Here is a 17,093-nt window from a genome sequence, read left to right as displayed (position 1 = left end):
TGATATATCAACTGTGGTTAAATCAAAAGTAATATACTGTTTGTGTTGATGGCTTTGTACAGGAATGTAGTCTTGAGTGTGGACTGGATTCCTCACACAGCAGATATCATAGAGAGAGTTGGACCAATTAGTGAGAACCCCCGCCCCAACACACACATACACACTGCTCTGCCTCATTAAATTAGAGCCATGCTGCGCTAACCCATTATCCAACACCCCTCCTGGTGAGGACAGGAGCAAAGGGTCGCGGGAGAGTGCAGGCTAATCGACTGGAGCCTGTGTGTGTGTGTGTGTGTGTGTGTGTGTGTGTGTGTGTGTGTGTGGTGGTGGTGGTGGTGGTGGGAGGGGGGGGTGTCTATCCTCTAGTGTCTAGTGAGCAGAAGCAGTGTATTCACCCCTACAGTGACTTATGAGGAATTTTTTTCTAGTTTAAGAAGAAGTTATGATCATCCACATTGCCATGGCAGTGCATCAAAACGTTTGTTGAGTCTCTGTCAGGGGTCAAAGAGTGTAGTAAACTATCCTGTGGAGTTTTGGACCTTGGCAGCTGATGCTCAATGGGATGAGCGTGCACTAAGAGGAGTTTTTCTGAAAGGTTTAAATTAACAGCTTAAAGATGAACTTGCCTCCAGGGATGAACCTGAAAGTCTCAACCCCCTTGTCTCTCTAACTATCAGGTTGGACAACTGTCTGCGTGAACGCCGCCTGGAGAAGTGTTCTCGTTGGCTGCTGGTCACCAGCGCTCACATCGCACCACAGTTGGTCCAAAGCAAACCTCCACCATTCAGCCCAGCTTGGCTACTGTTTTCCAGAGGACAGTAAGGTAACTCACCAAACTGCTCCCCTCATCCTCGTCCTCTCTGGTAACTACCGTGAAACCGTTCGTCTCAAGATCATTTCAGCTGCAAATTCACCCCTAGTTCTTGGCCACCCATGGTTGAAGAAACATAACCACCACATAGCTAGGGCAGCAGGGAGAATTGTAGGTGGGAGTAGTTTTTGAGTACTATGATTTTGAGAACAGGGTATTGTTAGCTATCAAGTTAGGATTAGAAGAGTGGAGACATTGGCTGGAGGGGGCAGAACAACAATTCGTGGTTTGGACAGATCACAAGAATTTAGCATACATTCAGTCAGCTAAGAGGCTAAACTCCAGACAGGCTTGGTGGGCTTTGTTTTTCAGTCGTTTTAACCTACTGCCCAGGTAAACGTAACATCGAGCCGATTCTCTCTCCCGACAATATATGAGTGAGGTATCCAATGCAGATTCTGACACTATCTTTCCTCCCTCCTTTGTTGTCGCAGCGGTCACATGGGAGATTGAAGCAGTGATCAGGGGGGCACAAGAGAATCAACCTGACCCAGGTACAGGCCCACCTAACTGTTTTTGAGTCCCAGATTCTGTCCATTCTCATGTCCTACAGTGGGTTCATACTACCCTGGAGTTAGCCGCACTCTCTCTCTCCTGAAGAGATACTTCTGGTGGCCCACAATGGATGCAGACACTCGTACATATGTTGCTGCCTGTTCTGTGTGTGCCAGGAGCAAGGCGTCCATCAGGCTCCAGCTGGCCTTCTGCATTCACTTCCATTTCCTAGCTGTCCCTTTGCAACACATCGCCTTGGATTTTGTCTCTGGTATGCCTCTCTCACACGGTAACACAGTTGTACCGACCACTGTGGATCAATTTTCCAAGACTGTCCATTTTCATGCCCCTCCCAAGTTACCATCTGCTCAATAGACTGCTAACCTATTAGCTGACCATTTTTTCCATCTACATGGCATACCAGCTGACATTGTTTCGGATAGGGGTCCCCAGTTCACCTCTCATGTGTGGAAGGCATTTTGCCAGGCCATGGAGCTAAGGTCATCTTATCATCTGGCTTTCATCCACAGACAAATGGACAAACAGAAAGGGCTAATCAGCATCCAACCCTTCCACATGGAGTTCTCAGGTGACCTGGATTGAATATGCCCATAACTCTTTAACCAACGCGGCCACAGGTAAGTCCCCTTTTGAGGCCTCTCTGGGTTATCAACCACCTCAATCAATCAATCAATCAAATGTATTTATATAGCACGGTATCACAACAAACAGTTGTCTCAGAGTGCTGCACAAAAGTCCAAGATCTTAAGAAACACAAAATCCAACTTGTTCCACACCGAGCAAGCATGAGCAACAGCGGGGAAAAAACTCCAGAGGTGGGAGGTCCTCAGGTGGGAATGCTGGTGGTTACGTGACCCTCCATGTCAGCCCTGCGAAAGACCGGCGACCTCACTAGGTCCATCCCTCATGAGGACTTGAGCCAGGACGGGCTCCGGAGAGCCACACAGTTTGCCCCACACTGTTAGGGCCAGGTTTTCGACCTCTTTTCTTGCGCTGTGTTTTCCCTTCCCCCACTGTTTCTTGTTGCTCTCCTTCCCTGTGTGTCTCTACCTGGAGCTGAGCAGGGCCTCCTGCAGCTGAGCTTCATCTCCTCCTCTACAAACCCAGCAGTCAAACAATAAACTGTTTTTGTTACCATCAATCTGCTGTGTTTGTGTTCTGCACTTTGTGTCCACCAGAGGCAAATTATAACAGAGAGAGAGTGTGAGAGAGAGAGAGAAAGTAAGAGGATTAATGGCCAGGGTAACAGTCATGCAAGACTGGTTCTCTCTGCCAGAATTATTTTGAGAAATTTAGGAAGTAACAGAACATTTCATATTAAACTAGTCAAGATTTAAAGAAGCTAAAAAATAAAGTGAAAAGTTAAGCTGAAATCTTTGAAACCAAAAAAAACTCTTATTTCATCAAAGTGACGCTAAGTGATGTACTTTACACCCGTACATCAGAGGGCTGTGGTGGAAAGTTAACTTAAATTGATTCAAATTATCTGCGGTTTCAAAGGGAAAGAGTCAAGAAATAACAACAGAATAGCATTATTATAAGGACCATGGTACAAAACATCACTGGTCTCCCATCTCCAAAACACCAAAACTAACCCTGTTAGTGTTATGTACTAATCAAAAAGTCCCAGGAAAGTCTGAAAAGATGCTTTGAAATAAATGCCCATGACACAAACACACACACACACACACACACACACACACACACACACACACACACACCATCTGAGCTTGAGTGTATATATGACCTTGACAAACTAGAAATACCGTTCTGTGGTTGTATGCCTCCTTCAATCAAAGCTTCAGTCCCTTCAAGTGAACCTGACATATTACATACACAATGACCATTACCTTTGACCACAAAAATGTAATCAGTAAATCTTTGAGTCCAAGTAACAACCGGTGAAAACTTGAAGGCAGACTTGAGATATCATTTTCAAGAGGCCAAAAACATGTTGTATGTATGTGTGTGTGTGTTTGTGTGCATGTGCTTTTACCTATGCAGTAGCAGAGCAGGACAGAGAGCAGGGCAGATAGTCCTACCGCACTGAGTGCTGTACACCTGAAAGAAAACACAATCATTGTCTGTACTTTTGCTTTATTCAGAATTGCTTTTGTTTCTAATAACCTCCACAATATCTTAGATTTAGTACATCTTCCTAATTGTATAATCTCTATTGTCTGATCAACTTCAGATGCCAATATTCAGTTAACTTTCAATGTACTACACATGAAGTCTCCAATAGCTTCTGTGCTTGATGTTACATGTCTCCATAAACTGCGCTTCTAGTGGTGATGTTTTGGAATGTGAGTCTGTCTGCTGTGTGAGAAGTGCAAGCATACAGCCATAGCTACAGTGAAATGCATGGGATTAAGGGTGATTAATGTGGTGTTATGTTTGCCTACTGATTTGTGATTCCCAGCCAAACCAGTTTTGTCTGTCCACCTTAGTCATTGTGATTAATTGATTAGAATAAACTCTGTATATTTTTAAATTCATGCAACAAGCATACCACTCTTGTTTGCAGGGTTGTCGTCCTGAGAACTGTTAAGAATCAATTCTCCCAGTTGAAAAATGTATCTATGCAGAGCAGTTATAAATTACTTAGATGTCTTGTCACAACAGGAAAATAAGACAACTAAGGTAAAGTGACTATTTTAGGCTGTATTGTTCATGTTCATTATGTCAGCATTTATATGATAAATATATATATATGATAAAATCCAAGGTGAGAAAATCTAGCCTTGATACGTCTTAGTCATTGTGATTAATGGATATATATTTAGAAGGCATTCCCCTGACAATCAGCTTTTTTTTTTTTTAATTATAGATAAATAAATGGATAGATACTACTTATCTGTTGTGTAAGTCATGCTAGACTCCTGATTAATGATGTGCAAGAATCATCTTACATTTTTCTGATTCAGATAGACTAGCAACACTGAGTCAAGCCCAAACTACTCATAGTCTGTACCCTGGACACTTCAAGTCAGACAGCCATATGCTCAAAACTGGAAATATGTTGGTGGTAACCTGACAGCAAATACTTCTCAAGCTTCAAATCCCTTAATGGTTAGAAAGCATTTTACTGCCCCGGCCATCTCTATCTGTCAGCCATGTTCTCAAATTAAAAAAGGCGTTCATCACATAAACTGACAACCCATCAAAACACAACATATTATTCTTACATCAAATAGGCATTTAGGGACAGGCCAATTAGTCTTTTTTCCTAATGTGGAGAGCTGCTGTAAGATGCTTCTATGACTAAAACACATTCCCCTCTACAGATGTCTGCATTGATTAAGAGAGCCAGCAAGACAGGGTTGTGTCCCGACCTTGCATATTGCAGCGTTAAGTTGTGCACAACAGGTTTGGCTCCTCCCTGCTCACTCTATCTTACCTCCATGAGCAGTACTTTGAGGTTTTCTTGAACTTGAAGGCGGAGCGGGACAGCGTATTCCTCGGCAATGGCCTGGTAGGTGGAGAGTACACTGAGCCTGTAGCCATAGTGTAGCCAGGAGTAGCGGTGGAGAAGAGGGGGGTGGTGCCTGTACCTGTCTTGAAAAGGAAGTGCCTGGAGGGTGAGAGAAGAGAATGAGAAGAATTACTAGTGATACATTAGTATGAGACACCGGCTTTGTTTCGATGCACTGAAAATGTACTGCTGTACAAAACTTACATAATGTTGTCCCTTGTTAGCATCAGGTCACTACGTTCATTTTGGTTACTGTGGTGGCTACATGAGCTGTAAGGTTATGCCATTAAGCTACATACCATATTTATGTTTTACCAACCATCAGCCATTTTTGAATGACCCATCTTAACCATGAACACTGTTTTTCATGATTACTGCAGCTTCTAGTTATCTGGCACTATTGAGGATAATGAATAAGAAGCTGTGCTGATTTTATCATTTTACCATGATTGTTGGAAGATGTCAACAACTGCTGAAATACAAATAAAACCCAGATTGAAATTTATACTTAAACATAATTTGTGTTAAAAGATCTGCTCCCAGAATCTCTGAAAAAACATATTGTATTTTGTCTTTGACCGCTGATAGAGGACATGTTTGACTCTTTAGAGTGTACAGGACCACCATTTCCTATGCTTTTACCGCCTAGGTTGAGTGGATGGTCAAGCAGGAGTCTGAGACAACATACAACTGAGGTATAGAACTTCTTAATCTCAAACTAGATTGCATTTCAATCCACCACACCACAGGAACACAGTGTGAGCACATTGTTCGGCATTGAAACTATTTTTTTTGTAATCCTACTAACTAAACAAACAGCAGAAAACAAAACAGCCTTGGCACACGTAATGAGTATATTTCAATTACCTCCAACCAGTGGACACACAAATCCTGTGGAGAGGGTGCAACATGTTTATATAATCAGACAAGCATTATTACTCTTCAATAAACCTGCACAGCGGTTGCAGTTGTTTGCCTTATATGGCATTTACATTGCTTTAATGGAGAATGTATTACATGATTTACATATGAATATTAAGATTTATAAATGCATAATGTTTCAATCCATACACAAAAACCATGCATCACGTAGAACAAATCAAATAGGGACATTCGTTCTTAACGATCAAATCGAATTTGATCAGAAATGTGATATTTATGAGAGTTTAGGCCAATTAGACTTTTATTATTATATTGTGATATCATCATATTTGAAGTGGGTGAGGCTTTGTGTTTTTTTGATTGATTGATTTGTTTACATTTATATTCGGTATTGTTTTTATATATGAGTGTTTTTTAGTTTTTCTTAACTGATGTCACACGTTCAAAAGGGCTCCTTTACCAGGCCTGTAGAAAAGGCTAAAATATTTGCTCTGTCCATCCTGTCACTGGTTTTTCACCTGATATTCCTCATTACTTGACTTAGAAAAACAGAAAACCAAACTGGAGTGGTCTTGATACACCACAAGAAACTATCTTGCAGTCTTTCTGAGCATCGGTGGGAATAGGTATGAAAATTCCACTTCACTGAAGATGTTGCTCTTTAAGGCCATAGTGATGGACCTACAAGTAATCATGCTGCCGCAGTTGTCTCTATCGTCTGAAATCAGGGGGAGGAAGCGACTGCTCCAGCTGTCGAGATGCGGGGGGTCTTGGAGTGGTTGAAAAGGGAACCTTAGACAGGCTATACAGAGAAGTCACTTAGAACAGTGGGAAGTTCATTAACACTAATCTGACAATTGTTCTAGCAAGATAGTGACAGCTCTTCCTTGGGTCCACAAATCAATATATCCCTCCCCAAGCATGTAGGAGAACTTACATCCTACATACTGGACCTTTAAGGTCTTTTGGTTGCTAAAAAAAGAATAACAAACATTAAATTTTATTTGTCTTGTAATCTTATTTTGAGGTAAAGGGGTTTTTTTTGTATACGCATTGTGCAGTTGAATATAAGCTGGAGACAGCATTAGAAATAGAAGAGGTTTTCAAAATGCGGCTGCACAGAGCACAGAGCAGGGAGGCAGATTGAATACTAACTAGTCTACAGTATATGTGTCTAGTGAGTGTTTAAGTGTAAGTCAATGAAAGCAGATACACAGTGTTTGGATAATCAAGTGTAAAATGACTGTAACCCCAGTTTGCTTATCTGAGAAGAGCATGTTATTAACCATTACTAATCTGGTAGTCCACTAATAATAACAGCCTTTCAAATGCACTGTGCTACAACCTGCTTCTACATTACATCAACACTACTTACACTGGGCCTTTTAAGTGATTTCGACAATAGGAATGACAAAGGGGGCTGAGGTTGGTACTTTAGAATCATGCCTTTGTGTGTGTTTAACAAAGTGTGACATTAAGTACAATAGGGAAGACATAGATTATGGATCCACAGGAAGAAAGTGACTGTAACTAATGTGTGGATAGTAGATGTGTCAACGGTAGCTGGCAAACCTAACACTGTGACAGTAGCATGGACAACAGCTTTCTCCTATATAATCCCACATAAATACTTATAACCCACACACAGCTGCCGCCAACTACATGCAGTGACAAGTGTTTCTTTTACTTGCTTTTTCTCTCAATGCATAAAATCATACAAACATCCACACAAACCTTTGAAGGTACAGTGTGTATCATTTTGGGATATCTAGTGTTGAAATTGCATGTTGCAGCTGAACACCCCTCACCTCACCCTCTCCTTCCAAACATGAAACATGAAACATAAAAATGATGTTCATATAAAGTATTCAAATATAAAGGACAATTCATACAATTTAGATTAAACGAACTAGTGAAAACATCATGAGGATTATTCTACATGAAATTTCTGCCAATAGTTCCCTTTCACCTAAATTTTACACACTGGACCTTTAAATTTAACTTATTCTGATTTCTGCCTCTTCAATTAGCATAATGCATAAATGTGCAAGAAAATATTAAACTACTAGAACAATATTTGATTATTGATATTTCCGTGTACCTGTTTGTACTAAAATGTGTTTCATTATAAATGTATTTATTTCATGTAAAAAAAAACAGTTTGGATACTGAATCAGTGGCCTAATTCTTCATAAAGCAATTTCAATTTGAATTCCCAGTCGGATGTAGATGGCAGCAATTTTCTGTTCTGTTTGGTTTTGTACTTAAATGTAACAGTTTTTATAATATGCTAAAGTGCTAATGGAATTGTAAATACACAATTGTTTTGCTGATGGCTGAGTTGAAGAGAGAACATTTTTCGAATTGCTAAAGATGTGGACATTGAATACATTTTGTGTCAAAGCAAGAAAAATGCCACAGTCCACATCGACCTCTGTTGTGCTGACTGCAAAGAGTTTTAAAAAGCGAAGTCGCATTAAAAACTGTAAACAGTTTGAGAAGATCAGAGGAAAATACACAAAATACACAAATTGAACGAGGAGAGGAGGAGAAATGTTTTTAGATTTTTTTTTTAGATTTTTATAATTCTAAAACAAAAGTTATCCACAAGTGAATTAAGTCATCACAAATTTTTCTCATCATTTTGGTTGGTTGTATTTCCCAAATTTCTGCAACAGAAAATGTTCTTCGTATTAGACAGAAAACATGACTATATTTGCATCACATATTTGGAGATAACTGTTGAAGTAGATATATTTTATACAGATCTTTAGAAATATATGGACGCTGCTGAAAAATACGTAAGCGTTGCTCTTAATATTAAATAAAGGATTAAGACATAACAGCAAGAATCACTGTTGTCATAATCTGTTGCTTGTCCATTGATAAAACAGTAGCATGCACATGAATCTGAGGCTGTGTGTGTTAGTGTGTGTCTTTTTCTCTGAAGGTAAAACATTTGTCTTTGAGAGTGTGTGTGTCAATAGCGTAGAGATTACCAGCTCTAAACGGCCACATTCACACTCTCCTATTACATCTCATCCAATTTCCTCCTCCTTTAAAATTAGACTTTAGTCTTTGTCTCTATCTTAAATTTTACGTTTTGTCTGTCCCAGTTGTAGTAAAATTATGACTTTCAGCACAAAGTGAAGTCTGTGTCAATTTTCAGCATTTCACCAAGATTAATAAAAAAGACATTTGACATTTCATTATAAGCACTTGATCTTGATCTTGATCTTCTATCAACCTTGCATTAAAAAATATGCAATTCTGTAGTTTGTCATGTCACAATGTGTCAGACATGTTTAAATGCATCATCTTTTGCAAAACAAACTCATTTTGAAAAAATGTTCTGACTAAAAATCTGACATTATTTAATTTGATGTTGTACAGTGGCTTTGTGGAACATGGTGGGGAACAGTGAATGTGTGTGATGGTAGTAAACTGGAAGCAGGAAATGAAACATTGTGGTGTGTTTTGCTGCTGAATTAAAATACCATTTAAAATAATGTTCATGCAGCACCTGTTCCGACCATGGTTACTCAAAGCATGACACACAGCCTCATATCTTTAGTTACCATGGTGATCTTGTTTGCAGCAAAGTGAGCTTTTCAGGCCAAAAAGCCAAAGATAAACCTGCCATTAGATTACTAACTCACTCTTCTTAGCATTAGTCCTTTTTGCAATGTGAGTCATTGTGATGAAAGTGGTAAATGGACTGTATTTATAAAGCTTGCTCAAAGCGCTTTACACTTCTAGTCACCTGGTCACACACACACACACACACACACACACACACACACACACACACTAACTCACACAAACACACACAAACACACACACACTTGTTCTTTCCACAATGGTAATCATTTGGAGCAATGTGAGGTTTTGTGTCTTGCCCAAGGACACTTCAACATGTGGACTGGAGTAAATGGATTCTTCTGATTACTTATTGGTCTATTCAGCCTCCTGAGCCACAGCCACTAACAATGCGACATGGTTATCTATGGTCTGGTCTGTATTTTTATATACATTATTCTTGATTACCACTCAAGGTGCTTATCAGTACAGTGACTGAAAAAATAAAGACAAAACATATTTTTCCAGTCAGGTATTGAAGTAATGCTGTAAAAAACTCTGGGTGTCACTTTACTTAATATTTAAAATAAATCACATGCAGCAGCCTCACTCAGTGAAAGTCAATGCATGGCACATGAAATGTAACATAGCATCTGTATATACTTAACATTACAGTGATAATCATTTGTATGCATGTGGATAATTATCAGAGTCAAAATCAAATGAAAAAGGAGATTATTTGATTGACCTTTCAAATTTGAAATAAAATAATTGTAAACATTTCCATCACAAAGTTTTGTTGATGTGAAACTTTAAGTAGAGTTTTATTTTTGTCAGAATGAAAGACTTTATTTACCCCCAAATCTGTTCAAATAAGAGAAACAGAAATTCATGAGGATAATAAATTACATGAAACATAAAAAGTATTTCATGGCTATAATTTGTATGAATCAGCTCTGCTCTAACAGCTGCTACATAGGCTGGGCAAGTAAAAGGATAGGGGCAGGTAAGCTAACCTACCATTACGTAACATGGAGATGTTGTGCTGAAGGATTCTATGTGAGGGGCTGTCTGATTGTTATTAGGGTGAAATGGCACAAACACACACTTGTACTTACACACACACTGCTTGTGGTGCACAGGGTAATGATAGTCTGTGTGAGTAAAGATGTGTGATGGATGAAGGTTATTTTATATCTTGGTACAATCTAAGTCATTCATTTCCCTCCTTCATCACAATTACCATCCATTCTGACACTGATGGCTACATCTTCAACTCTTTAGTATCTGAAGAAAAAGAGCAGAGACATATGAAAAGATAAGGTCAGGGTACCTTGTTTCCAGAGGCACATTGCTACCCAGCACCCAGCTGTCTTGCAGCGGGACACTCTCGGGGGGCGTGGTCTGCAGCTCGGCTGGTGATTGGCCGGCCACGGGGGCCGAGCTTCCAGTAGGTGGGTTAAGCTGCCGCGTTGAATTCAAGGACTGTCCAGCGTGGTGCGTCGAGCTCAGAGATTGGTTGAGAGCTGTCACCGAGGCCTGCTGGCGGTGAGGGGGTGGCACAGGAGGCAGGGTGGAGCCGTGATGATTGGCTTGTTGCTCTGCAAACAGAAGGGAAGCATGGTTGAAGGGCTTCTTTTTTGCTTTGCATTTATCGCATTTTAACTGATCAACGCACCATCGAGCAATGTAGAGTGGTACTTTTTCAAACTTTAATGAGAAAAAGCAAAGGCCCGTTTTCCCTTTCTATCGAGAACTTTTTAGGTGAAGGAGAAACTCTTGGCCTTCAATCTGCACAAAGAATATCCATCCATTTTCTGTTTTGTGATTTTTCTTGATGAAATGAGATTAAAGATTTTCACTTTAAACATAGAACAGGTTAACTGTGTCCACGAAGTCAACACTTAATCATTTATATGACAAAGTATGTGTAACCCTTCCTCTTCTCCTCCTCTCCTAAAAATGTGGATTGTGGGGTTTGGAAAGGGTGTATTCTGGAGGTGTATTCTGCAAAAGAACTGAGACGTAGTTTCTGGACCAAGACCACCTCTTTTGGTGGGACGAAACTGAAAAGTCAGGAGGTATAGACTAAAGAAGTTGGGTGTGAAAGCCCCTTTAGTTGTAGAGCTGCCATTTGTAGCATAGCTGCTTTACGATTAGTTTGAACTCTCAGGGGGACAGTCAAACTTGAAGACACTCTCCACACTGCCATCCCTTTTAATAATGATTTAACATTTGCATCATTAACAAGAGAACTTCCATCACATTTCAGATTAGATTTCATCATCATCCAAGCAAACAACTATTCACTTCAGATAATATAGACTTTTCTATTCATGAAGGTAAATATTAATTCCTGTGATGCTCTAATTAGCAAACTCTGATGCCAGCAACCTGTTGAGAAGACAGCCACTTCAAATGTATTAGCCTCAAGACTAGACGGCCAGATTAAAGATGGTGAGCAAGATCAACTGCAGAACTTTACAATTTATGATGATGAAATTTAAGGTAATTACAGAATGTGTCTACATCTGTGTGTGTGTGTGTGTGTGTGTGTGTTCTTCAGGCCAATTGTGACTCAGAATGTGAATTATTAAGCCATGTTTTACTACTTGTTCTTCAAGTGAAAACTACAATTCATACAATTTAGATGAAACGAACTAGTGAAAACATCATGAGAATTTCTCTACATTAAATTTCTGCCAATAGTTTCCTTTCACCTAAATCTTACACACTGGACCTTTAACTGACAGCATATATAGATTTTTCCACGAATCCCAGTTAAATAGGAAGAAATGATGGAATAGTTCACACTGCCTGTGACCTCGTCTTTTCATTTCCTTTCTGAAATGTTCCAGCTCAGCCCTGAAGCACCATTCCACAGAACAAACAGCTACTAACATTCAGGTTTTCATTATCATGCATTTGTTGTTACTGTCAATGAGATTCAGTCTAAATAATATGAGACATAGTGATGAAAATAATTTATGAATGCAATGCTATTAGTGAGAATCTTTGAATCTGGTTCAAATTCACTTAATACATTTTTTGTCATACAGGGGGTGAGAAATATTCCCCAATGCTGCACTCACCTCAGCCAGGCTGAATACTGCCTACACAAGACCCCACTCTGTGAAGAAATATTAGCTCCAAGTTGACCTGGCTTCAACTTTCCCTGCAGTTTTTCTCTGCGCTGTTTAGCTTTTCTGCTGTCCCTGGGGTGCTCAGGAGGAAATGAATGGCAATGCTGCTATTTGATTTGCATAAAGAGCATCAAGTCTCCATTTCCCAGCCCTGCTGTTGTTCATTCTCCACTGCCCTCACTCAAGAAAATATACAGCAAAGACAGGAGAGAAGGGATAAGGGAATCTTCAAGGCTAAACGCTGAATGCCACACGTGTGCTTATCACCTCCGTGTGTGAGTGTGTTTAATCCCTTAAAAAGAGTTTGGATGTGTGTGTCTGTAATTTCAATGTTGTAGTGCAGAGATGCCAAACTCAAGGCCCGCGGGCCACTTCTGGCCCGTGGTATAATTATATCCGGCCCGCGATAAAATGTCATATGTTTATCTTAACTGGCCCACCGGTGCACAGTGCCCGGCTAGACAAACACGGAGCGAGCGAGCCCTAATCTCCACTCCCCGAGTGGGAGCCAGGCAGCGTGCACAGGCTCCACTGGCTGAGCAGCGGTACGCAATGCCCGGCTAGACGCACACGGAATGAGCGCCCCTCCTCACCTGCCAGTATTTGGTGTCAGTTAATTATGTTTCCAGTGTTCCAGAGATCCCAGTGCCTGTGTGCTGCTGTCTGTGCCCTGTCAAGTTCCCCCACACGCTTCTCTCTGTGATGAAGATGAACAAAAACCCACACAGGAGTCGTCTCACTGATGAACACCTTCACTCCATCTTGAGGAGCACAGAACCTAACCCCAAACATGAAGGAACTTGCAGCCAAGAAAGGATGCCAAACATCTGGCTCTGGCACATCTTTTTGACGTTATCATTATATTTAGGTTTCAGATGTTTTGTGAAAATGGGCCATGAAGCATTTAGAAATCATCCATCATCATTGTCTGATATGTGTCCGAGGTCTTTCAGAGAGCCATTGATTGCCATTGTTTACCACAGTCATCATGCAATATCTAATACAACTGCCAATTCAGTTTTTGATAACATGTAGATAAATATTTACTGGAGATGGAACAATTATCGGTCTGGTAGGTGGAGGAGAAATTGATCTACAGTGAACTACATGTGTTGTGTTGAGGGTTCAGGACTGGACCCTATAACAGACACTACATAATAGTCCGGGTGACTACACAAGTGAACTTAAATAAACACAAAACCCACAAAAGTCTGAAAATCAACCAATTATCAGTCAAAATGGCTAAATATCGCCAAACACATAACAGTCCCATGAGCCTTTGCAACTTGCTGTCTAATCAGACAATATGAATACAATATTAAAGTTATGTCCCTTGTGGTTTTTTGTGGTACCGACTGAACTGAGTCATTAAAAATAGTTTCTTCCTCTCCTGTTGATCAGACTAATGTGGCCCAGCTCTAACGTCAGGGACATCCTAATATAGGATAAAGCTTTAGCTGGGTTTTAATCAGTTTCTCGATGTTCAAAAATAAACATCAGGGAGCAAACATTGTATTGCTAAATCCCCCTTCCTTCAGCCAAGTCCTGATCCCTGCAGGATAATAAACATTCAGGTCACAAACATGCACACACACACACACACACACACACACACACACCCTTTCCAGTTGCTTCTTTTTTCAGGAGAAAAATACAGATACAGGAAAGATTAAGAGCGAGACAGACCAGCAGCAAAGAGAGAGAGAGAGCGCTACAGACCCTGAAAAGGACAGATAAGAACTGATGGAGGGAAAAGAGATGAAACCACTGGCAGAGGAAACCCACTGTCTTTCAAAATGTGTGAGGGAGTTATGGTTTTCAAACAGCGAGCATATTGTAATGATTGATGGTAGAAAAATGACATAGGGAATTAGCATTTACCATGAGCTATCTATAGAACTCACTATGTGCAGTACAGATGATGGGAAGTAGCATTCCCTAGTGGGGTCCATGTCACCTGAATGAATGATCCGATATTAAGAATATTACCTGAATTCGTTGATTCCCACATTTTAGGAACAAATGAAATATAGCTGGACAGGTCATAGTTTTTATGCTGGTATATACACTTTGATTTGAGACAGCAATGCTTCCAGAATTGAACTGAACACGTTTCTTAACATGGATTTTTCTCTTGCATGCATGAAACTACAAAACTTGACTTCATCTTCACTCAGACAACCTCAGTCAAAATTTCATGGTCATTCAGTTTTCTGAAAAACTTTGTTCCCAGAACAAATCACATTGTAGAGAAATAAAAAACACAGACCCGGATGCTTTATCTCTGCTCTCCACGTTCTAACTCTTTTGCTGTTCCATGTGCACCATTCCTCCCTGCACCCTTCTGCTATTATATGCTGAACTGTTTCAGGGGCATCTTGCATCTTTGCTCAGCCTGCAGCTGGGGTCCTGTCTGCTATGAGCAGTGCCTCTGTGCTATTTTTCAGACCAGCTTTATCCAGGCACTGGTAGGATTTCTTCTTCTATCTGTTAATAGTTCATGCCATGCAGGGGCTTGTTCTTCCATGATCGTTACTTCTCTACCTCCTCATCATCATCATTGGGTTTCTGCTTTCTGGGGTCATCCTTTAGCAGATCATCACTTGGGAGGAGCTTCCTTGACTTCTGGATCTTGGTTTTATCCAGCATAATGGCTCCTACACTCACTAGTCTTTGGCCACCTTCCTTCCACTTTTTACAGACATCAAATCCTCTGCATTCTTCAGGCGAGCGGTGGAGCAGGCGTGTGGAGCTAACGACGTATTAACTCCACTGGCAGATCACAGACACCGGCGTCAGCTCTTATCACCACAAACTCTCTAAACATCTTCTTCTGTGCCTTCTATGAGTGTGTCACCACCTTTTCACCCAGATATGTTTGTTTTCTTTTTTAATTTTTGCTTGATATTGGACGGTAGGCTGTTAAAGTTTGGAGGATGTCATTTGTCAAAAGCTTTGTGCAAGCAAGAAAAATCACAAGCACCAAAAAGTCTAAAAATGTAAGTAAATTGGTCAAAAGTCAAATATACAAACTAAAATGTTAACATTGTTCAGATATTCATATGAATATCCAGTTGAAGCTTTAAGCTTATGTAAATGGTTGTATTTACATAGAGCTTTTCTAGTCTTAATGAGCACTCAAAGTGCTTTACACTACAGTTTGCCATTCACCCATTCACACACACATTCATACTAGTCTATTGGCAGCACTTTTTTTGTTCTATGGGGCAATTTGGGGTTCAGCATCTTGCCCAAGGACACTTCGGCATGCAGATGGGAGGACTGGGGATTGAGCTGCCGACCTTCTTTTTGGAGGACAACTGCTCTACCCCTCAACCACAGCTGCCCCCTATGTCTGTATTTGGGTTAAACTCTATCAGTGTTGATATAAAACTGAAAAAGGGCAGGAGCAAAGAGGGTAAAGAAAGAACAGGAGGTGACAGAGGAAGTCAATTAAAAGTTTCAGAAGCAACAACAACAGAGATTAAATGAGGTGTTCAGAGTGAACAACTGTAAGAGAGGCACAGCAAGAGGTGTAGGCCGAAAGACAGACAAGAGGACGCACAAGAATGACAGTTGTGAGAGATTTAGAGGATAAAAAAGAATAGAGAGGAGAGAATAGATCCTGGAAAAGGTAAAAGAGTAGTCGACATAGTGGAAAAGGGTCAGTAGAAGAGTTAAGACCCGTGTTTGTTGAGGCGTGAAAACTCATTCCACCTTTAGACTCCTGGCAAGGAGAGGGGAGTGAGGCAGGCCTCTGCACTGAGCAGGGAGCTGCCTCTGTGCTATATGCATGGGGAGAGTGCTCATCTCTGCTTACTGACCCATACTAGGGAAAAAGATAGAAAAAAAAAAGCTTAAAAAATGGAAAAGAAAGTGGTCATGGATAGAAATTACACAGAGAGCAGGCTGTGTTCACTGTTTCACCACTTTGTAACAGTGTGGGTTTGCAGTTTTGTAAAACAAATACAAATACTCCACTCTCATTGGCACAATCAAGCTTTCCTTTTTTACAAAAAAAAGAAGGGACAATCAGTTCTCCAAGTGGACGCCACCACCATTTTCAGACATGAACTAGACGGGTATTGCAATAATGGGTCCAGACACTCCAGAGTTGCCTTTCACACATGAAAAACACAACAGGGTCTCCAGAGCTTCCAGGTGAGGGGTGGCACAGCATGCAGGGGCAGAGGCAGAATGTAAAATATTATTTCTGCCGCGTAGATCACGTAAATGGTGTGTATTTATATAGCGCTTTTCTAGTCTTTCTAGGTGTTGATGACGCTTCTAACACGAACAAGAAAACCACAATTTTGTTGTGAAAAAGCGGAGCTAACACGTAGAAGACACCGACGAAGATGTCAGGAGAGTTTATGGTGATAAGAGCCGACGATGGTGACGATGTGCTGGAAACGTGATCACGTGATCTCTGCAGCAGCATTAATATGTAACTTCCTGCCTCTGCCTGCTGCACACCCCTCGCTTGAGTAATGCAGAGTATTTGATGCTGTTGTGAATGCGTTTGTGCAGAGATCCTCCCGTCGCACCGTGCATGTGTGTAAGGTAAAATCCAGTTAAAGTTTGGACTCAATTTTCTGTACTTTATCCGAAGGTCATGTCTGGAAAC

At 40.7% G+C, this 17,093-nt stretch overlaps 1 protein-coding gene across 11 annotated transcripts in view; it reads right to left on the bottom strand.

Moving 5' to 3' along the window:
- The window catches only part of tenm3 (teneurin transmembrane protein 3), a 500,548-nt gene that overhangs the window by 69,913 nt on the left and 413,542 nt on the right, over positions 1-17,093 (bottom strand). For all 11 annotated transcript variants that reach the window (XM_069529751.1, XM_069529750.1, XM_069529754.1 and 8 more), the window contains 3 exons: positions 10,657-10,924; positions 4,788-4,961; positions 3,384-3,448 (listed from right to left, as the gene is read on the bottom strand). In XM_069529751.1, coding sequence (XP_069385852.1) covers positions 3,384-3,448; positions 4,788-4,961; positions 10,657-10,924 — 507 coding nt within the window. The remainder of the gene's footprint in view (positions 1-3,383; positions 3,449-4,787; positions 4,962-10,656; positions 10,925-17,093) is intronic.

The sequence above is a fragment of the Paralichthys olivaceus genome, chromosome 8, assembly GCF_024713975.1.
Source record: "Paralichthys olivaceus isolate ysfri-2021 chromosome 8, ASM2471397v2, whole genome shotgun sequence".
Classification (NCBI taxonomy): Eukaryota; Metazoa; Chordata; class Actinopteri; order Pleuronectiformes; family Paralichthyidae; genus Paralichthys; species Paralichthys olivaceus.
Note: the sequence above shows the minus strand (reverse complement) of the source record. Positions and strands in the feature narration are given on the sequence as shown.